The sequence below is a fragment of the Herpailurus yagouaroundi genome, unplaced genomic scaffold (genome assembly GCF_014898765.1).
Source record: "Herpailurus yagouaroundi ecotype Mexico unplaced genomic scaffold, PumYag 139, whole genome shotgun sequence".
In the NCBI taxonomy this organism is placed as follows: Eukaryota; Metazoa; Chordata; class Mammalia; order Carnivora; family Felidae; genus Herpailurus; species Herpailurus yagouaroundi.
In genome coordinates, this window is record NW_024412394.1 from 83481998 (window position 1) to 83506476 (window position 24479).

Genomic DNA, 24479 nt, shown 5'->3' on the forward strand with positions numbered 1-24479 from the left:
CTAGTTTGATATTTCTTTTTCCTTTTATCGCCTTTAATTACATCATTTTGTTCCTGATCTCCCCAGTTAGAAACCCCCAAATCAATACTATTCTTTCGCTTACCCATTTATAGATTTTTTTTCATTTACCCATGTAAAATTGATTGTTAAATCCTGTCAACCTTGCCCATTCTTCTTTGGAAATAATTTTAAAATCCTGCCCTCTTTTTTCCATTTTCCCATTAATGCTATTCTAATTTAGCTAATAGCAGTGCCAGGTAAGAATATAATATCTTAATAACTCAACTTTTAGTGTCTCCTCCTCAGAAATTATTCTCTTTGTCATCAGAGTATTTGCTTAAAACAAAATTAAATCATGTCACTGATTTGTCTATAAACGGTTCCCTCAAGTTATATATAAGATTAAATTGAAACCCCTAGCCAGTTTCCTCATGTTTCTCAAAATCCAGCCTGGATGTCAGGTTTCCCAAGTAGGTGGTTCCAGATGGTTAGTTGTCTCCTTTCTGCCAACGACTTGTACATAATATTTACCACCCTGGCTTTACTTTGTTTATGGTCTCTCACTGTACTTCAGACTCCTAGGTCTTATCCACCTTTCCATCCAAAACACCAAGCTTCGTTTGACAAACAATCTTAAGGAAAAAGGAGAAAATGTGTTGGGTGTGTTCTATGGTACCAGAACTTCCTGAAAGACAGGCAGGTTAATGGGAGAGGCTTTAAGATGTTCAATATGTAGAGATGCTGTAAAATAAATATATTGGCTGCCCCCAAATATCATAAGATTTGTTTTACTAGACGTAATTAAATGGACTGTTCTGGGGAAGCTGTTTGAACTAAATCCCTCTAAACTTTCAAAGGTTTCTGATTCTGTCAGCTAGAAGCTAATTAATTATGTGGACCACAGTGTTCTCATCTGAAAGTTAAGAGGGAAGGAACAACTGTAAAATCCTCTTAAATTCCCCAGTTATATTCACCATTCTCCCAAATCTTCTTTATGTGTTCATACATAACACTCTTGCTCATAACATTCTCTTCCCTGCTTCCCATTTGTTTAAGGTCTTCTTTTCCCTCAAGTCTCATAACTATTCCTAACTGCAGGCTGGCACCTTCAGATACCTCAACCATCAGTAATTGCTCCTGCCTTGTAATTTCTGTTGCACTAAGTTTCTGGTCTGTATATGTATGGGCCTTAAAATATGAAAAGACTGTTATACTAACTATATCTTAGGCTTCTTGAGTTAGAGACCATGTTTTGTCTTCAGTCCTAGAAGAGTAATCACTGAATAAGTACTTATTTGTGAAAACAGCAGTGATGTGATACTAAAAGTGGGGTATCTGTATCACCGGTGTTGCATTCACCTGGGGTGCTGCATATAGATGCGACTACCCAGGCTCACCTTTTCATTCCTGAATCAGAATCTTTTGGAATGAAGTCTATGCATTCACATTATTAAAAAGTACTTCAGCTCAATTTTACACACGGTACAGTCTTAGAACTTAACTGGCATAGACCTTCAGGATCTCTACACCATTCTGATATCATTTCTGTGGTTTGCCTTTCCTCTTTCTGCCTGTTTAAGCAGGCCCTTGTTTTCAGTGGGTTGCTAGAGTCCCAGAGTACTTGTTGCCCAGAATGCTGTGTGAGACTACCATATCTGATACTCATTAAAAGCTGTGTCTGTGGTCCTTAAAAAGTAGCCCCTTCCTGTGACTGTTAATGAGTTCCAGGCTCCCTGAGTTTCCCCAAATCACCTGTGTTAGAAAGAAGCATCAGCATTCTGCCCTCTCTCCAGTTTTCTTACTTGAAGGGTTTTGAGAGAGTCAGTATTGAGTAAAGCTTCACAGCTGTCTTGAGTAAGAGTGGAACTAGTACAAGGTTATAGTTAGTACTTCTTGGGTAAAACGAAATGCTTTCTACATACTGACATGTAATGAGTGCCTATAAGAGTGCTAGGTGCTTACATATGATCTCACTTAATTCAAATAGAAATTCCCCTGTTACAGATGAGAAATCCTAGGTTCAAAAAGTTTACTCAACTTTTGTCTAAATAACCAGACTGTGAACTCCTTGACACAGATTATTGGTTTTATTCAACTTTGGATGCTCACTAACTAGAAGCATGTAGATGTTGGACAGTTTAATTGTCAAAATGAGTAGCTGGATGAAGAGATCAATTTTGGTTATTCAGCTAGTAAATGTCAGAACTGTGTATGAATCCAAAGCCAGTTCTCTACCTCCCAGTCCCTGTGCTGCTCTGGAAAGTGTGCAGGCCCATATCTGAATGAGGTAGTGATGCAGTGAACCATGCACAAAAATGTATCATATGCACAAAGGTGGGTATCTAGCACCTTCTGTTCTGCCAGCAATTTTGTGACTCTACGAGAAAAAACCACTTATTTTTTCTGCTCAGGATTTTAGATGTGACCCATAAAGCTGGATTTATTTAATGATATGCCCTCTATTTGCACATCTTCTTGTGCCTGTTAAAATACCACAAGTCTTTCGCCTGCTGTTTGCTTACACTAAGACTTCAGCCATCAGATATGCTGCTCTAGCATGCTATGTGGCAAGAAGATCCAAGTTTATTCATAATATAACAAAGTAGAGTTTGTTTTTAGCACAAACTGAAGTTTGTTTCTTTCAAGAATGCAAACTTAGTAGTTATGGAATCACACCCATGCAGATTCATTACCATTAAACTATCACATTTTCTGTTTATGTTGATTTCTAATTAATTCTCTACGTTAAAAAAAAAAAAAAAAAGGAATGGAACTCTCAGCCAGACCAGAGTACATAATGATTCCCACTGTTGGATGAACACTGTTGGATCTGTCTCATGAAAAAATGCTGTTATTACCACCCACTAACTCATCAACAGGTCCTGGCTCTCTACAGAATCTGGGTCTCCCTTACCCCTATCCACTCCCTCTTGTCCTCTATTCACCTCCACTTGGGAACATGGCCACTTGGAAAAGGGGAAGCTTTCCCTTCCTTAGCAACAGCTGGAGATGCTGATTCAGTACCTTACATTTTACACCCGTAGCAGGGTGCATTAACCTTAACATAGATTTTCTACTTGTGGTCAAGAAAAAAACACTATTTTTGGTTCTACAAATACTTTCTGTTGCGGTGTCAACAGCAGAATCAACTATAGTTATCTGGTAGGTCACAGGAAAACTAATATGGCTTTCACTACTTTTGAAGAATGAACTTGGGAATTAACCCACAGATTATTAATGTATTTAACAGAAAAAAGAACAGAATATAGAGATTCTAAAAGAAATATTATATTAGAAGTGAAAATTATAATGCTGTTGCTCTAAATTACCTAAACTTTGTCAATATGCATCACTAATGGCAAGAATTCAGAAAAATGCAGAAAAGAGTATATGCAAGATTACAAAATATTTTATTTTTTATTCTGTTTATTTGTTCTTATGATCTATTATGAATTCCATAATTTTCCTGTGTATTTTTACCACCACCTCTATAATAAAAAAGAATGACTCCACTCCAATAAAAAAAGAATGAAAATGTAAAACCCCAAAGCAAACTCAAATTATTGCTAGAGAAAGATAGGAGAAACAAAGGAGAAATGAAATGTTTCCAAGAGCAAAGAACATGTAAATTGATGTACATTCTCTTCAAAGATAAGAATCAGAGTGTAAATCTCTATCTTGTAGCTAGTTAGAACATTCTCCTCTAATATAAAAATTGGTAAGACAACATGTTTCCAAGGAACACAAGTTGCTGGTTCCATTTTATGATCCATAAAATTAACAAAAATTAAAGTAAATAACTATGTCAGGCAAAATGTGTTCTTTCCTTTCCTTCTGATATTCACTTAGCAACGCAAAGTCTAAATACACTTGGTATATAATCCCAGGTATTTACATTGGCCCACACGGTTCTTTAGGATCTGGCTCTACCCTCCTTCTTTAACCTCATCGCATACCACTGCTGCAACCTCATTGGTTCCCCTTGTGCTGTTCCTTATGCCTGGTTCTTTCTCATGGACTTAACATCTTTGCACGTGCTGGTGATCCACCTGGGATATCTTCCCTCCCTCAGGTTTTCATAGTTTACTGCTTCTCATTCTCTAGGTCCCAGCTCAACAGTGACGTTCTAAAACGTGCCTTTCCTGACCGCTATGTGTAAAGTAGTTCCCCAGAGTTATTCCCTGTTTTATTCACCTGTTTATTTCACTCACACCATCCATCATAATCTTTAAGCATCTAATTGTGTACTTGCTTACTAACTGATTAACATCATAAAATCAGGAACTGGATGTCTTCACTCCTACATTTACTATATCATGTGTACTGTTAGGCACATAGTAAGTTATCAGAAATCTGCGTTGAAAACCTTAATCATGGTCTTCACAATGTACAGATAATGCAGCCCCTTTCAGCTGCCTTTAATTTCTAGTCCTAATTCTGTAGACTGTGGATGGACAAAGCCCAGCCATTGGCCACCAAGTTGGCATCTAGCTACCAAATATTCATCATAGCTTAGATTTCAGGAATTCTATATCTGCCATCATTTGCTAGCCATTTTCTTAATATTTTGAGCTGGCTTCATTTTAGTGGAAAGTCTAGCTAATTGCTGTTTAATGTTAGGTCTGTGTTATTACTGTGGTTTTATTTTAAAGTATTTATAGAATATAAATATTAGACTCCCTTCAGGAAATTATTATTCAGTAAGAGAAAGAGAAAGATTTTCCAAGTTCTCAAAGAAATAGTTTCCATTAAAAACAGTATTTTTTCCCCACATAATAATGGTGGAGCCCTAACTGGGCTTTATTCAGCAGCTGGTGAATACATTCCTATCTGAGACTTTAGGAATTTTGTGAACCCATTGGTGTGGGTACAAACTTTCAGAGTGTTCAAGGTTGATTCACTGGGACAAAAGATGTGACAGACTCTATTATCCTAACTACTTCAGGTCAATTAATGTCTGTGCTATTGACTTTAATTAAAAACTATATAGAGTGTGTGCACATCGTGCGTCTAATTACATATACAATATATACACATATGCACACACCATCTGATGGTACACTGTATTTCAGAAATATCAAAATCTATATATGTTTGTGCATATAAACATATGGCTCTCTCAACAAATTACTAGTCAGAAATAATATTGGAGGACTATGACAGACCTATATTGATCCAGTTAACATCACTTGAGAATATAAAGGAGTATTGTGTACCAGTAAGTAATTATATCCATTCAAACAGCTTCTCATATTGTGCTGTCTATACCTAACAAATGATTATGGAGATTAGACGTTGTCTGTTCTGCCTTGGCTTCTTTAACTTATGAATAAATAAGAAACATTGACTCTCAATATTTTCTGGGGTTGATTCAATAGAATTTAAAGGAGACTGCCAAGTAATTCAAATTTTTAACACTAGATTTTTTCTTAAAGTGAATAATTCCAAACATTCAGAGGACTCATGAAACATCTCGTTCCATGACCATAATGCTATATTAAAAATGATTCCATAATGATCAAGACAGATATGATATTATAGATATGATAGATATCTAGAAATGATATGATAGAAATGTGCTATTCTTACATAAGCAAAAAATAAGTCTACATTTTCTTTAGGTGAATAGATAACTGAAATAAATACACCTAGAAAAACTTTTATTATTTTATTTTGAATGATTTATTTCATAATTAAGCATCCTCAAAGAGTATATGATTTGAAATTTTATTCCTTTACCAGATTTTTATAGGCACATCCCACTTAAAATCAGTTATCATAAATACTTTCTATTAAGTGTTTACCTCTTTGACATCTTTATTATTTTTAAAAACACAAATAAGTAGCTTATCTTTTATATTTACTGCCTTTGTCTCTTCAGTAATAAAAAACTCTTCACTGATAACCCATTTAATAAGCAGCTGCCCTGTGTAGAAGCTGGGAATTATCAATAAAATTATGAAGACATTATCAAGACTGACCAGATGCCTACCTTCAAGAAGCTTCAAGTCAATGTGAACATCCTTGCAAAAGAAGAGGACATGGGGGGTGCCTGGGTGGCGCAGTCGGTTAAGCGTCCGACTTCAGCCAGGTCACGGTCTCGCGGTCCGTGAGTTCGAGCCCCGCGTCGGGCTCTGGGCTGATGGCTCAGAGCCTGGAGCCTGTTTCCGATTCTGTGTCTCCCTCTCTCTCTCTGCCCCTCCCCTGTTCATGCTCTGTCTCTCTCTGTCCCAAAAATAAATAAACGTTGAAAAAAAATTTTTTTAAAAAGAAGAGGACATGGAAGAAAGGACAAAAGTGAAAATAGCTTTGCTTATAGAATTCCACTGGCCTCTTCTCCTTACCCTGTCTCCGAAGGCCGCCATATAGAGAAAAGCAGGCAGTGAATGTTGTGAGAACAAGAATGCTTTAGGAAGAATTTGGGTTTTTTTTTAATTATTATTATTAAAAAATTAACTTTTATCACATTTGTTAATTTATTATTTTTTATTCTCTGAATTATAAAATCTCAATACATTACTTTCATGTACTTAGCACTTTAAACTTCAATCAAACCTTTTATAAACTTAAATTCTGTTAAATTCTGTACTTCTGGATATTCTCTAGCCACAAATAAATGACCATCAGAGGTAACTGGCAGCATGCAACATTGAATTTCTTCCACACAGAAATTTATAATAGATGTGACTACATTTGCAGTTGGGGTTTAGAAGGGGATTAAACTAAAGCAAATCCTTGAAGCTTGTACTTAAATTGTTACAGAAACATAACTTAAATTTCAATGCTGCAACTGGTTTAGTATATCGTAAAAAATGAAAATAACTAGCCAAAGATTGTGTATTTACCAAATGCTCTACCATTTAAAACTCTATGTTCTAGATTTTTTATCAAAAAAGTTGATTTAACTCTCAGGACAATAGCTTTATGAGCCATTGCATCAGTTATGCATTGTAAGATTACCAAATAGAGAAATATTCGGAAAGCTTAACAGCTAGGAAAATTGAAGTCACTTATTCAAGGGATATTAACAGGTCAGACACTGAACACTGAAAATTGGTTTAAATAACACACTAATATATACTGTTTTCATCCTTAACCTTTGTATACAAGTTAAGAAAAGATGCTTCCCTCTTTCCCAATTTTAGGGAAAGATACATCAATTTTAGCATGTATTTGACACATTTGTAAAAAAAAAAAAAAGTCCCAATTTAACTTCCTCATGATTTCTGACTGTTTTTCCACTCAGATTTACCCTTGTTACATATCTAGAGTTTACTTATATATGTAAACAGATTGTTACCAGACATCAAAGATCTAGGTTCTAACCTTTGATATCAACTGCTATTTGTCTTGCAGTTTCAGAATTTCTTTGAGTCCTAGTTTGGGGTTTCAAGATAAATAATTGTGATGGCTTCTATCCTTACTAATAAGGAGTTAATTTAGCTTTCTATGAGATGCATGCTTTGAAAGCAAAAATGGTGTAGAAATGCAAAGTATTGTTAAAAATCAACTGAAAATATGTCTTTTTTTTCTTACCAAATATCCCTTATTTTGGACTATGTTTCCTTCTTCTGGCATTCTTCAACTCCTCTCTCTTTCAGATGTCTTCTCTAATTAGGTAGTTACAGCCAAGGACTCACCCTTACATCTCTAGCAACCAGTACAATATTAAGTTCCATCTCTTAAGGATCACTTTCTGGATATTTCATAAAATCTTCAAAATCAATGATCCTAAGCCATGTTTATATTTTTAGACTTTTTTTATTCTGTGTACTTGCCCCCACACTCCAACGGCAGGCTTTTACTCCCCCAGAAGTCCCTCTTCTCTTCTATTCACTCACGGGCTAGAACTCAAAACACACCTTCTCAAATCCTCTTTCCTATTCGGTCCACATTCTGTTAGTCACCATATTTGACTGACTCCACCTCCTAAATATCCTTGGAATAGTCATACCTTCCTCACCACATTACCCTGCCTTTGCTATATTTTAAGCTATCACCAGTCTTTTACCTTGATCACTATATTAGTCTTCTAGTTTCTGTGTTTTCCATGCTGCCAGGGAGATCACCTTCCCAATACAAAAGTGATCACGTCATCCACCAGGTTGAAATCCCTTATATCTACAGAATAATGTCCTTGGCACAAACCACAAAGGGTTCCATAATCTAGATCTACCCAGTGCTTGCAATCTTTTTGATACTCCTCATATCTCTATTAACCACTCTTTATGCATCAGATGCATTGAACTCATGCCAGTCTCCTTCCTGATGTGGATAATTGGGGTGTTCCCTCCTCTGGCCTCATGATGGTCACTTACATACTTATAACTTCAACTTATTTTCTAAGATTAAGTTTAAACCTTAGATATTTTATGAAACCTCCTCACCATTAATACCTCCATTGTTTGTATAAACTAATAGTACTAAAACATTTTTTAAAAAGAGGTGATTAGGAAATACAAAATGAAGTTTTTATCAGAATGGAAGAGGAAGAAGGATGAAAAAGCAGAATTCTATTTTCTGTCTTAGAATCATAAGATTTTAAGGCTGAAAGAACTGTTACAGTCAATCCAGACCAAAGTTTTCTGTGGTTTTCATGTAAAAAGTAAAACCTCCCCTTAAGATGAAGCTTGGGGAATTTGTATCTAGTTGTGTAATACAGGCTGTAAAAATTGAGTGACCCTTACATAGCATTCAAGAAAACAATCACTACTCTACTCAACTGTAAAAAAAAATCTAGAATCCTAGAACCTGAGCTTCAGAGTCTTACTTATTCTCACTTCCCACAGCATAACACTGAACCCTTTCTGAAGAAATAAAGTTGGCTTCTTTACTTTTCAAAAATCTATTTTGCCAAAAAATTTTGTCTAAAAAGGCACAATATGAAAAAGAAGCAAGCAGAAAGAATGTAGTGCTACGCTATGAGTTGATTGTGCTAGATTTCATCAGTAAAAGTTTTAAAGAAAACGAGGTACTTTGTCACATCTCAAAATTTTGATGGGAACTGTTACCAGGTCATTGGGCCTGTATGGAGCTCTTTCCTGGAGAAGTTTCCAAACATCCAAAACCCATTTTTTAAAAAAATTCGTGTTTATTTTTGAGAGAGAGAGAGAGAGAGTGCGAGCATGAGTGGGGGAGGGTCAGAGAGAGAGAGAGAGAGAGAGACAGAGGATCTGAAGTGAGCTCCAAGATGACAGAGAGCCAGAATTGGGCTCGAACTCACAAACCACAAGATCATGACCTGAGCTGAAGTCGGACACCTAACTGACTGAGCCACCCAGCATCCCCAAAACCTATTTTTAAGTGAAATTTATTTTAAGTTACATCAGTTTTTGAGGCTTCACATATGTAAATCATGTTTATTCTCATAACTGATTTAAAGTTGTATCATAATTGACAAAAGTTTCAAGGTGCTTGAAATTATAATTTTGTTTCCTTTGGGCAGCTGCATTTCAGAGATAGAGATAGGTTGTTGTGGGCCAGTTAAACCTAATTTCATTCAAACTCAGAGTCACTTAGTGCCCTGGGCTTGAAGTGACTTTCCTTCAAACTGAAGTCCACTTCTCCACAGACAGTTCTTATGAGAAGATTTCACAGGTTTTTAACTACACATCTTGCTTCTTAAAATGGACCAAACTAGAGTCTGAGCACAGGAAGCCCTCTTCATCCCTTTCCTTTTTAGGGTCTTTCCCTACAGAAAACACATTTTCTGTAAGTCTCCAATGATGAGTTACCGCAATGAAAAATACCCTGTTACTTGGAGAACAGTTTTCACTTACAAGTTCCCCAAGTCCTGTAATGCCTAAACCTCCTGTGCCACTTTATGTATTCTTCCCACCCCACAGAGGAGCATGTACAGGAAAAGCAGACTTCCCTTCCCCCCCACATTTCCTCAGTTTATTTACAAAACGTCTTGGAATGAGAATGAGCTGCTTGTGGTTCCTGTGGCTGATTCAGGGATGCTTTCCTCTAGGCAGAGGACACTGGTCAACCAAATGACCTCTCTGTAACTAATTCTTGCACCCCTGTGGTAAGGCTGATTGGGCTTGTAGGTACCCTTTCTAACTAAGCCTGGTGGGATTTGTTTTTGCAGTAAAGGACTTAGCAAGAACCAAACATCACTCTGAAGACAGACCTGATAATGGCAAGGCCCATCACACCCCAACACGCGCACACACACCACTACCAACAAGAGAAATCAGAAATACACTGGGGTGCCTTTGCACTCCTGTGCATCAACCTTTGTTTCTTATAAAGGTCAGAATTTTTGCCTTCTGGATTCCTAGAGGAACAATAAAGCTACTTATAGTGTATTTGAACACAGAATTCATTAGGAGAAGAAATCATCCCAAACACCAGCTCCATGAGAGATGTACTTTAGTCAGCAATTTTACACCAGCTCACACATAGATGTTGATGTCCAGTTGATAGTAATAAGAAGATTTAACGTTGTGAGGATCTCAAGTAAACATGACTCTTCCACATGTTTGTTTATGTTTGTTCAGATTTGCTAATGAATAGTCAGCTCACCACACATGTTGATGACTCTTGGAAACCTTAGAATTCTTAGGGGTATGTGTAGCAGTAGTCTTTAGTGTCATGCCCTCACCAAATACATACTTGAGTAGAAGAAGTAGAATTATTATATATTATATATATAACATTATAAATATTATATTATAAACTATAAATATTATTATAAATAGCCACATGGTCTTGTAGAAATACTGGTAAGATAAGTATCACATTGTCATCATGGTATCAGTTTGAACTGATAAACATTAAACTTATGTGAGAGGAAATATTTTAAGAAAGCATGGGGGTGGGGGAGTCCCAAGAAGCTACATAGTTTCAGAATCAATTTGCAATGGATCAAAGAGTAATATTGTGTTCTCTAATAGACCATACATGAAAAAAGATATCCTAGAACAAAGTGTCCTTACTCAAGTTAAGCCTTTTCTATGTTGTCATCTTTGCTTGAAGAAATTAGATACGTGCTTATCATCCATTGCATAAATGACAAGCAAAGCTAATATACATTGATTTTAGGGAATAAGCTCAAAATTACCCAATCTCCAATCTGCCAGGGTGCTAGTTCAATGAAAATATTTCACTACATATAAATACATATATGATCCATAAATAGTTTGAGGCAGTATATTCTTAGTTTCCAAATGCCCAAACTTAATCACTTAAAGTTTTTAATAACTTTTAAATTAAAAACAATATATGTGTATATTTAAGGGAAATACTAGATCACAGAAAAGAGAGGGGAAAAAATCCCAACTTATTCACCCATTACCACCAATTGAAAGCTAGTGAAACAAATGTATCTCTGCCTAGAGAATGTCATTGAACTTCTATATTTATGATTTAACATTTGTTTTTGTCTTTGTACATTTGTCCCTTCAGTGCATCCTAACGTCAGTCAAGGCTGCCAAGGAGGCTGTGCGACGTGTTCAGATTACAATGGATGCTTGTCATGTAAGCCCAGACTATTTTTTGTTCTGGAAAGAATTGGCATGAAGCAGATTGGAGTGTGTCTCTCTTCATGTCCAAGTGGATATTATGGAACTCGATATCCAGATATAAATAAATGTACAAGTAAGTGCTACACAGAATTATGTTTTTATCTCACCCTTAGGGACTTTCCAGATTTGAAATGGCCTCTAGCATATTTGTGATATTCGGTGTTAAGTTAATAATAATATTTACCTGATAATAAGGCTAAAGCATACGTGGACTTAGCCCTCAGAGCAGGAAGATTTTCACCTCTTATAAAAAGCACTCAAGTTTTGTGGATTTTTTTTTCCCATCATAAAAGCAAACACTGAGAACATGGTTATTACTCACATAACCTACAGAAAACTACCATAAGCATTAATGCCATCTGAGTTCCCATTACTGTCACAACATCCCATTACTATCAGAACATTTAATGATTTAAAGAATAAATTCAGCTATTTTTGCTTCAAGAAAAATTCCAGTATAACAACTACAACATTTATCTATTTGTTGGAAATAAATGTTGAAAACGCTCTCATATCACCTCTCATCTGGACCCCGAAAGTCTACTCTTCACAGTGTAGACTGAGTAACCTTTCAAAATGTAGATTTAGGAAATACCATTCCTCTGTCAGGCACCACATATGGCTGCCTATCTCTCAAACTCATTTCCTATGACTGCAGCTCATCCACTGTGCACTGACCTCACTGGCCTTCTTGCAAGATCTTCCCACTTCAAAGCCTTTGCAGTTACTGTACTACATTCACTTTTCTGGCAGCGTGGAAAGCTCTTAGCCCACATCTTTGCTTGGCTGGTTCTTTTCTTTCATTCAATATTCTCACATATCACCTTCGCAGAGAGGTATTTCATGACCAGCTAACTCACAATAACCAAACTGTTCCTGTTTTCATTTTCCATACCTTTTCCCTACCTTTTGTTGTTGTCGTTCTTTTTTCCAGACCACCTCTTACTCTGGAACCAGACTGCCTGGTTTCAAAAATCACTCTGATCTGGGCTGGTTTCAAAACTTTTTGAGTCTCAATTTCTATAATTCCCTGTAAAATGGGAATTATAATCAGGGCTACCTCACTGGGTTATTGTAAAGTTGAAGTGACTTAATATTGTAAAATATTTGCAGCAATATCTGACTTACTAATCACCATATAAGGGTCAGCTATTGTCATTGTTTATTGTGTCTTCCCTCCTAAAATGTAAGCTTTGTGAACTCCTTATCTCTCTTTGCTGCACTGATGTCAATCACTATCTAGAATAGTGCTAGGCACATAGTAGTCAATCATATACTTCTTGAATGAATGAATGAATGAATGGACCTCTAAAATAGCACTAAAGCAATATCTAGTATATTTCATTAAAGTTCTGATGAAACACTTTTTACTGTTATTTTATATAAATGGATACTCGGTCTTATAAACATTCTTGGCAGTAGACATTGCCAAAAATTCTTTCGTAGGACTCTCAGTACAGTAATTTTGAAATCAATGATTGATGTTCATCAACTAAATGACTGTGGAGGAATCCATAATTTAATTTAGAAAAATAATTTTGAATCCTAATTGTTTTGACACAAAAGTCACATGTGCCTGTGTTGTAAGCATACAGACCTGGACCAGCAATAAGTAAGTGAAGATAATGAAAGCATATTTCTTTTCTTTTTTTCTCTTTCAGAATGCAAAGCTGACTGTGATACTTGTTTCAACAAAAATTTCTGCACAAAGTGTAAAAATGGATTTTACTTACACCTTGGAAAGTGCCTTGACAATTGCCCAGAAGGGTTGGAAGCCAACAACCATACCATGGAGTGCGTCAGTATTGGTGAGGAGGATTTCTAAGATTTACAGGGGAGGATAAACACCTCAGATGATAATGTCAGTCTCCATGGAAGTGCTGCTCAGAGTTCTGTTTCACAAGAACCTGAAGGGGTATCTCCAAGAGGCTTTCTTCATCCTTCCTTACAAAGATACCATCTTAACAGTGCTCCCACAGCCTTAGCCAGCATGTATCACAGTACAGTTTATCACCCCGCGGGTGCTCCATTATTTCTTAGAGAGTGTAATAACTGTTTTGGATAGTCTGATCATTAAAAATTTATTTCATGTCATTATTTACTGAACTTTTATTTAGAGTAATTTACCATATACACACTTTGTGCAAGTATATATCATATATGTTATACACACACATACATATATATATAAAGATAAAGATAAATATATGAACATATATATATATATGTATGTATGTGTGTATATATTTGGTCTTAAACTAAATTTTCAAAAAAATTTTTTTTAATTTTTTTTTCCAACGTTTTTATTTATTTTTGGGACAGAGAGAGACAGAGCATGAACGGGCGAGGGGCAGAGAGAGAGGGAGACACAGAATCGGAAACAGGCTCCAGGGTCTGAGCCATCAGCCCAGAGCCTGACGCGGGGCTCGAACTCACGGACCGCGAGATCGTGACCTGGCTGAAGTCGGACGCTTAACCGACTACGCCACCCAGGCGCCCCTAAATTTTCACTTTAGGACATGAGTTTCACATAACACTTAGGTCTAATGTCAACCAGTGAGCAAAGTTTTTTTTTTTTTTTAATGTTTATTCACTTTTTGAGAGAGAGAGAGACAGAGAGCAGAGGAGGGGCAGAGAGAGAGGGAGACACAGAATCTAAAGCAGGCTCCAGGCTCTGAGCTGTCAGCACAGAGCCCGAAGCTGGGCTCGAACCCATGGACCATGAGATCATGACCTGAGCTGAAGTCAGATGCTTAACTGACTGAGCCACCCAGGCATCCCAGCAAAGTTGTTTTTTAAAGGCAGGAAACATTCTCTGGATATAGCCCTTTGGTACTCAGTAGATGAGCCAAACACCTACAGAAATAAAACTGATACAGTTAAAAATCTCATTTTTTTTCTCTCACCCTGCTTTACTGAAATGTCCTTCTTGCACAGGTATTCAGAAACAAGGAGAGGATTTTGGACTTACTCAAACTGACAGAAGGACATAGTCATAGGGTCTGATTAAATGCAGGCTGAAGTTCTTGAAGGGGAGGTCCCTCAGACCAGTTGTTTGTCTAAATAACAGATCACTGTCAGGCTTTATTTCTCCCTTTTAAATGTTGTGCAGCTACTACAATGACGAGTTGGATGAACAGTTGGGGAACAGATGCTCAACCAAATGGGAAAACAGCATACTAAATCTCAAAATCCCCTGGGCAAGAGCTACAAGAACCTTTGATGCTGCACTGATATTGGCATATGCACACAAATGTCCTTCTGATTCAGTACAAGATAGTCTCCAGGATTCCCCTGGGGTCCCCACAGATAGATCCCCCGTTAGAATCGAAAGTGCTGGAGCAATAACTCGAAAGTGGTGACTTAACTATTTCAAGTCCAGAAATAATTGAAACAGAAAACACTCATTTTTAAACAGTTTCTAAGAGAATGAAACAAATAGATGATATTTTAATGATAATTTCAAAAGCATCTGGAAAACAACATTTCTTGGCTCATTTTGGTTGAGTCTTCTTTTTTTTCCTTCTAGTCAATAAAGACACAGAAAACCTAGTTAGAAATAGGGTAAAACGTACATGAGAAAGCACTTCAAGTTCATCTCTGTTAAGTCCTGAGGGCCGATGACTAAAGGTAATAAGTTCCAAACTGTGGAAAAAATAGGAAACAATTCTGTGGAGTATTCAAGGACAGAAAATCAGGATGAGTTGCAGAAAGTCTGTGCCATTTCTCTAACCAGAAAAAGGGGCACATGTTTAGATTTTCTTAGTTGTTTAAAGTGTAGTATTCAGTCCTTGAAAGGCTATTTATCTTCAATGTATTAATGCTTTTCTATCATAGAGAGCATTTAGCACTTGGCACTGTTAGATTAGCTAGTAAAGCTTACTGGTAATCCATACTACTATTTAGACAAAAAATATTCTTAAAACAATGAAATTTAAGAAATTTATATATTTTAGAATAGGGATTAGAAATCTAAAAGCCATTTAGCGAATCTGGCTCATTGAACAGTTAGGTATAAATCACCTAGGACACAGTGCAAATCCACAAGTTTTGTTGAGAGCCAGCTCTTGTTGCTTGCTGTAAGGGATGTCTCCCAGCATGTGCTCTCTAGCCAACAAGTAGTAGGTGGACTACGACTGAGGCTTGCCCCACGATTTCATGAAAAATGATGACCTGTTTGATTATCACAAAAGGACATTAAAGCCTATTCCTTTAGCAAATATGAAACTAGGACCCGGAGAGCTGAAGTAATGACTCCAAGGACACAGTGTGAGTTATTGTCAGTGCTATTATTAGTACCTTGACTCTAGCTCTCTGTTGTTCACCAAAGATTTTGAAGAATGTGTCCCTCCCTCTCTTTCCTGAAATCTACATTATGTGACTTGTTTCTTATCCTGATTATTACTAACAGGAAAGGTCATAACAGAGAAAATACCACTCTGACATAGAGCTAGGGTGAAAGACTTCTGCCTCAAAATATCCACTCCTCATGGTTTTCTGTCTTATTAGGCATAAATGTCCACTGAACCCAATTTTATAGGAGAATATATTTCTTCTACTTTATGCTGTAGATATTGCTTCCTTTCTGCACTGTCATTGTGCCATCCTCATCACTCCTCTGGGAGAGTTGGCCTCATTCAAGTAGTCACAGAGGGAGATATCCAGCTTTAAACTGTGAGTAGCAAGGAACATGCCCTTGCTATGTTCTCAGTGTAGCCATTCAGTTAGTCAACAAGAATGAGAGCAAATGAGTAATGCTGTCTTAAGGCCCTTACTGGTAGAACATCCAGTTCAGCTTTTCTTCCAATTCAAGAATTCCTTTTATAGCTTTGTAGACTGAAGATCTATCACAGCATGACCATTTCTGGGGACAGGAAGCCAATTACTTTTTTGAGACCCTTGTTTCATTAGTGAATAGTTAAAGATTTCCAGGGGCACCCAGGTGGCTCAGTTGGTTAAGCACCCTACTCATAATTTCACCTCCAGTCATGATCTCACAGTTCGTGGGTTTGAGCCCCTCATTGGGCTCTGTGCTGACAGTGTGGATCCTGCTTGGGATTTGCTTTCTCCCCCCACTCTCTGCCCCTTCCCACTTGCCCTGTTTCTCTCTCTCTCTCTCTCTCAAAATAAATAAATAAACTTTAAAAAACTGTGTTAATATTTCCAGTGTTAAATTGTCCTTAATACAGAAAACAGAATAGAAAAAGGGTGTAATTTTGTTTTTTTCTTAATTACCTCTTAACCAAATAATGCCCCAATTCTATGTTGGTCAGACCTGAATATAACTTAAATCATCCTTTTTGTTGCCTTTACATGTTTTTCAAAGTTTCCAATTTTCCAGAAATATTTTTTTACACAGTAACATTATAGGTTCATTTTATAGTATTTCTCTAGGAAAAGTTCTCCTCTTCTCAAGGATTTTTAACTATCCCTTCTTATTAGAGCTTTTTACTATCTGAACTCATCAATTTTAAATATTTCCTCTTTTTCTTCCTCAATGGAATTCTCTAATATTGGCATTAGAATTTAATTTTTAGAACCATTTATATCATATGACTAAGGACTCATAATTGTAATTTTAAAAATCTTATTTTCTGAAGTCTAAGTATCCATTTTCCTAGACTACTTTTACAATTGTGAAGAAGCCCCAAAGTTCTTAGTCATTTTCACATCATGGTTTTTTTTTGTTTTTTCTTTTTGTTTTTGTTTTTTTAGTCCTCTTATGAATACTGGACAAAGTGACAGCTCACAAACTTTGATTTTCATTTTTCCATTTCCTTTCTCAGAGGTGTTTTTATTTGTTTTTTGTTAAAGATCCACTGTTTTTGTGTCATTAATATCAGGATGGGAGATACGTCCTAACTGGCAAAAGATTATGATATCAGTAAGTGACTTCATTGTTCTGGTCTTTAATTCAAATCATGTTATAACTGAACATGAAACTAGTATAGGAGTGGTTCAGTAAAGTTCATTTTTTTACGTTCACAGAAACTTAAATTAACTTATCTAGTCATTTTCATTTAACTCTGTGTTACATTCAGATACCTGATGGTAACTACAAAACATGGAAAAAATGTATGGCAAATGGATTTAAATTTCTAAAACATTTAGGTTATATTTTTTGAGGCTGCATAAAAGATAGCATTCCACTCTAAAATAAGGATTTTTTTTCATCAGAAGGAAGCAAGAAAGGTTAATGGAAACTTGTGGAAAGAGAATCTTGTATCGTCGAAAGAATTATTCCTGCAAGCTATTTCAGTTATTGTAAATTAAGAAGTTGTATGAACATAAATAAAATGATAGCATCTTGCAGATATTTATTTTCATTAGAAGTTCAGAAATCTGCTATAAGACCTTGGAAAGCCATGATTGAAAAGAAGGTATTAATATACAGAAAAGGGAAAAAATCTACAAAAGAAGCTTTATAGAAATTACATCTGTTCAGCTTAGGAATCACTCCTTCAAGTTAATTCCAGAAGCAGCTTATCAACTGAAGTTGATCCAGAATCCACTTACATACATGCTGCTATGCCTGAAGAACACCCATTAATGAATGATAATATTTACGGGCACCTGGGGGGGCTCAGTCGGTTAAGTGTATGACTTTGGCTCAGGTCATGATTCAAGTTCATAAGTTTGAGCCCCACATCAGGCCTTGCGTTGACAGCTCAGAGCCTAGAGCCCTTTTTGGATTCTTTATCTCCCTCCCTCCCTCTCTCTCTCTCTCTCTGCCCCTCCCCTGCTCTCTCTATCTCTCCTTCAAAAATAAACATTTAAAAAAATTTTTTTAAATTTAAATAATAATATTTAAGTACTCAACTGCACAGGAAGCAGAAAAGGAAGTGAATTGTAGACAACGACCTGGATGCATTTCTTGCTTAACCATTTTCTAGCACAGAAGTTCTCAAAGTGTGTTCTTGGTACCTGCAAATCAGCATCACATGTATTGTTAGAAATGCACATTCTCACGAGGGGTGGGATCTAGTTCATTCAGCAAGCCCTCCAGGTGCTTCTGTTGCATACTAAAGAAGTACACTAAAGATAGCACATAATAATGACTAGTCTATCAAGTTATGGTCAGGATCAATCAAAAATTAGAGCAGTGCTCTAGAAATTGTAAAGCATCGGTCAACTGTGAGCAATTAGATTAGTGCCTGGGTTAGCAAATCTAGAGTGAAAAGTAAACCTAATGCAAAAATGAGTTTACCTGGCACTGTGAGCACTACAAATGTGAAAACATTTTATTCCTGTCTTTCTCTTTATTTTCATTTTCTTTAAGTTACCTTGCACAAGTTTGCTCTACAGGATTTCTGCTCAGAATTTGAGCAAGTTTGTTTCTGCTGTTCTGTTTCAGTGCACTGTGAGGCCAGTGAATGGAGTCCTTGGAGTCCATGCATGAAGAAAGGAAAAACATGTGGCTTCAAAAGAGGGACTGAAACACGGGTCCGAGAAATAACACAGCATCCATCAGCAAAGGGTAACCTGTGTCCCCCCACCAGTGAGACAAGAAAGTGTACAGTGCAAAGAAAGAAGTGTCAGAAGGGAGAACGAGGTACTATCATACTAACAAAATGTACTTATTTGAAGCCTCATAATTTTATGCAAATTTCACTTTATTTCTTAGGAAACAGTGTTATTGGTCATGTCTAAAACTCCAAAATGTGTACCAACCAAAGCATATGCTCTCTGTAAATTACAGAATATAGATATGCAATTTTTTTAAAAAATGGGAGTCTTGTATCAAAATTATAGAAGTATGTTAATTAAATATTGATGAAGGAGGCTGCATTAGATATTTAGGACTTTTTGTTTTGGGTCATTATCTTTCCTATCATCCGCCTTCCTGGTGCCTAGAACATGTTTGAGAAGCCTCATAAACACAAGTTCTAACATCATTTGGTACAAGACCATAGTGAAGAGACTCCAGCCATCAACTTACTCCTTTTTTCATTGCCTACCGTCAAAGTAGTACAATTCGGTTGTAAACTTTTCTAGCTAAATGTATTTTAAAGGTTACCTAGTATTTTTTAAACATTTATATTTTTTTAATGTTTATTTATTTATTTTGAGAGAGAGATTGAGAGCAAGTAGGGGAGGGGCAGAGAGAGAGGGAGAGACAGAATCCCAAGCAGGCTCCACACCATCAGCATGGAATCCGACATGGGGCTCAAACTCATGAACCATGAGATTATGACCTGAGCTGAAATCAAGAGTCGGACACTTAACTGACTGGGCCACCCAGTCATCCCTAAACATTTAAATGAATATATGTTTTTAATATTGACTTTACATTTACAAATGACCAAGGCCACATTTTATAAATATAATATAAGCATTAATGAAGTTCGATCCCCAGATTTTTTTTCATGTTATACTAACTTTGTAAACTAAGTTACAGAACTTATTAGATCAATCGTAAATAACTCTGTGTCAGAGCTTATTCTGAAGTCTTATGACTGCCAAGGAGAAATATACCATTTAATATAATGTTTTAGGGTAGTTAACTTCCACTTAGAAGATCTGCAGTTTATCTTTAAAATAGAATTTTTTTGTCTTTCTCACTAATGTCCTCGACTCCACTGCTTACAAAGATATTATGTAGCTTTATATACCTATTGGTAGTTCTGTTGAGCCAATAAATGATCCTCAGTGAATTGCAGCTTGAAAGGACTTTGGCTGCCTCTGTAGTTGGATTTCCTGTGCTTATTTCATTCATTCATTCATTCATTCATTCATTCATTCATTCAACATGGTTTCAATGAATTTTTACTCTGTGGCCAGACACACCACTAAGTCCTGGGAATTCACAACTGAATGGGGTAGTATACCTATCCTGAAGGTATATGCAGGGTCCAGTGGAGGGTTGAGATGTTTAAATAGATAATAGCAATATCATATACAAAAGGGAGATTATAGATATGTGAACAAAATTCAGTGGGAACAGAGAGGAGGTTGTTGTGCAAACTTGAACATTGCTAATTTAAGAAAGATCTTGGGTCACTGGTACTTTGCAAAATGTCTTTCACTATATCAAAAGAGTTGGCCATTATCACGATGTATCCAGCCTGATGTTGCTATTAGTAATCAAGTAATTAATGTGATAAAATTTTTGAAGACATGGATGATTTTAAAGGGAACTTCAAGCTTTTGTAAATGTGTAAGATATTTTGATTAAAATTAGGTTTAAGGAATGAAAGTTGGCTAGGTCTTTCTGGCATTTGTTACCAATTAATTTAAAACATCTTAAATTTTAAAAGTTGGATTTGGAAATCAAATATTTCATCACTCTACTTGTTGGTAAACTCCCATAGCTGTACACTTACTTATGTTTGTTAAATTTTCTTGGAATTTAATGACTTACAGGTGGTCCTTGCTCACATTATACTCTCACAAAGATTCTACATTACTAATCAGTATTCAGTATACTTGACTTTTAAAATAGAAGTAAAGAAAACCTTATCCAATAGAAAAATTAATTTATGATATAATTCTTTTATTTGAGAATGTGGTCTAATATATTTTCCTGGCACTTGACTTAAATATAAACATTGAAAATGTCAGTTTTGTTTTTTTTTTAACATTTTTTTTCAACGTTTATTTATTTTTGGGACAGAGAGAGACAGAGCATGAACGGGGGAGGGGCAGAGAGAGAGGGAGACACAGAATCGGAAACAGGCTCCAGGCTCTGAGCCATCAGCCCAGAGCCTGACGCCGGGCTCGAACTCACGGACCGCGAGATCGTGACCTGGCTGAAGTCGGACACTTAACCGACTTCGCCACCCAGGCGCCCCGAAAATGTCAGTTTTTAAAACTAGCCACACGTAAGACAAATAAAGCCACAAGAAGTTTTAAATAACCTATGGCATAAGCTTGGCTTAAGTTTCTTCTGGTCCTGGGGTGCCTGAGTGGCTCAGTCAGTGAAGTGTCCAACTCCTGATTTTAGCTCGGGTCATGATCCCATGGTTGGTGAGATCAAGCCCCATGTTGACTCTGTGCTGACAGTGCAGAGCCTGTTTGGGATTCTCTCTCTCCTTCTCTCTGGCCCTCTCCCTCACTCACACCCACTATCTCTCTCAACATAAATAAATAAACATTTTTTTTTTAAGTTTTCTGGTCCTTTTTTCCTCCTTTATGAGCAGGATAAGTTACATTTACAAATAGAACTTTATACAACTAGAAAAATTTAGGAGCTTTATTCTTTTTCAGATTTGATAATGCATAGACTACCAAGTGGGAAATATGGATCACATTTATAATTAAATTTCAAATTTAGTTCTACTTTCATTTAATCTCTATTCATCTTTATATATGTCTCAAAAATGTTTTCCCTAGTGGCTCATAAATTTAAGATAGGAAGGATACCACTTCTCCCTTCATTTCTTACTTCCCTAACTTAATAGTTTTCTTAGCTTCTCTTAATGATAATTTAACAAACATTCTATTTGAACATGAAGAAATCAAATAGCAATGTAATTATGAATCTGGACATGCCACTATATCAAATATCATATCAAAATAATAATGTTACCCAGAGTCTTCTCATTTAAATTCTGAGATATATATTATAAATACTTATGAAGCTATAAGAAGACAATTACAATAAAGTGAAAAAGATTTGACTTCTCCTACCATTGGCTTATAGACTCATAAATAAGATCTTTTATGTTCATGGTTTCAGCATTTCTAGATGAGTAAACTAAAAGATAAGGCTTTTAAAATAAAATTTATCCATGGGGTGCCTGGGTGGCGCAGTCGGTTAAGTGTCCGACATCAACCAGGTCACGATCTCGCGGTCCGTGAGTTCGAGCCCCTCATCAGGCTCTGGGCTGATGGCCCAGAGCCTGGAGCCTGTTTCCGATTCTGTGTCTCCCTCTCTCTCTGCTCCTCCCCCCTTCATGCTCTGTCTCTCTCTGTCCCAAAAATAAATAAACGTTGAAAAAAAAAATTATCCTAAATGGGTAAGGGTCACAAAGGAATCTACTCCTGAAATCATTGTTGTACCATATGCTAATTTGGATGTAAATTTTAAAAAATAAAATATAAAAAAAACTAAAGTAAACTAAACTAAAATAAAATAAAATGAAATTTAGCCTGAAAATCTTGAATTTAAACTTAAACTCCCTGTCTAAGAGGTTCACAATAGACAGAGGTAGATAACTCATATTTGGAAAAGGTATGGAGCATGTGTTCAGGATTTTTTTCTGCTGTGTTGTAATTGCCAAAGGCAAGGTCTCTGGGGAAGAATGATAAGATCCAGAAATGACTTTTCAAAATGTACGCAAAGAAGAAGCTGAATTGAAGGAAGTAGTTTTTAGTAACAGTGAATTCTTCAAGTTGTGAGATGTATTTTAATATACGTTGAAAAAATTGGTTGCAAAATCTTACACACATACACTCTTTTTACTAACATTCTTCTCATACTTAGTTCTAAGAAATGAATCTACGGATATAAATGTAATTTTTGTAGCCCCCTAAATTTTTATCTGATGTTTGCCTCTTCTAAGATTATTTCCCTTACCTGACATATTGCCTTTTAATCAGTCTTAACTTCTCCCTCCATTCCCAACTTAAATAAGAAGTTATTACCATTGCAATATTGTCTAGCTTGAGCCTATCTCAATGAAATTATATATCTGAAATGTCAGCTATATAAAATATATTTTAAGAGAGTATAAAGGCTAATGTATAGACTAGTTTCACATGAGCATTAAAACCATGTATTGAAATGGAAGTAAACAAGGAGGAAATGTATGTTCAACAGTTGTCAACTTACATTTATGAATTTTTGATATACTGTTCATCATCATCTTAGATAAGGGGATGATACTGTGTGTGTAGGGGCATTGAGAGGTCAGAGGAAGGAGGATCACTAAACATGTTCTCATTCATTTTTTACATTTCTTTAACTAAAGAGAATTTCCTATAGATATTGGGCTTTAACGAAATTCACAAGAATTAAAGAAATTTAATTGTATGAAGAAGATACTAATTACTTATATGTAGCACATAATCTTGGGATAGAAAGGAGAAAGAAGAACAGAGTCATGGAAGAAATGGGGGAGGGTGTACTTTCTTGATTCAAGAAGAAATAGCATCCTTCCTAGCAGAAAGAGAAAAGAAACTATTAAAAAAATGAAAATATAGGCATAACTCAGAGATCACGTGGGTTTGGTTCCAGACCTCCATAATAAAGCAAAGATTACAACAAAATGGGTCAAATTAATTTTTTTGTTTCCCAGTACATATAAAAGTTATGTTCACACTATGCTATAGACTAGTAAGTGTGCAATAGCATTATATCTGAAAAAATAATGTACATACCTTAATTTTAAAATTCTTAATTGCTAAAAAGTGCTAACAATCATCATGAGTGAGTTGTAATCCTTTTGCTAGTGGTGGGTCTTTCTTCAATGTTGATGACGGCTGACTGATTAGGGTGGTGGTTGCTGAGGATGGAGTGGATGTGGCAATTTCTTAAAATAAGACAACAATGAAGTTTGCCACATCAATTGACTCTTCCTTTCACAAATGATCTCTCTGTAGCTTGATAGCATTTTACCACAGTAGAATTCGTTCAAAATTGGAGTCAGTTCTCTCAAACCCTGTTGCTGTTTTATCAAGTAAGTTTATGTAATAATCTAAATCCTCTGCTGTCCTTTCAACCATGTTCACAACATCTTCACTGGAAGTAGATTCCATCTCAAGAAACCACTTTCTTTGCTTATCCATTAAAAGCAATTCCTCATCCAATCAAGTTTTATCATGAGACTGCAACAATTCAGTCACATTTTCAGGCTTCACTTCTCATCTCTAACTATGAAAACCCTATGCCTTCGTCTTCCAATAGAAGGCTGGTTAGTCTGCATTGCAAATCAGCCATTTAGTGTAGCCATCTTCATTAACGATCGTAGCTAGATCTTCTGGAGAACTTGCTGCAGCTTCTACATC

General features: G+C 36.1%; 1 protein-coding gene across 3 annotated transcripts in view; it reads left to right on the top strand.

Moving 5' to 3' along the window:
• Positions 1-24479, top strand: part of RSPO3 (R-spondin 3) — an 88372-nt gene that overhangs the window by 21790 nt on the left and 42103 nt on the right. For all 3 annotated transcript variants that reach the window (XM_040474571.1, XM_040474569.1, XM_040474570.1), the window contains exons 2-4: positions 11413-11604; positions 13193-13339; positions 18886-19083. In XM_040474571.1, coding sequence (XP_040330505.1) covers positions 11413-11604; positions 13193-13339; positions 18886-19083 — 537 coding nt within the window. The remainder of the gene's footprint in view (positions 1-11412; positions 11605-13192; positions 13340-18885; positions 19084-24479) is intronic.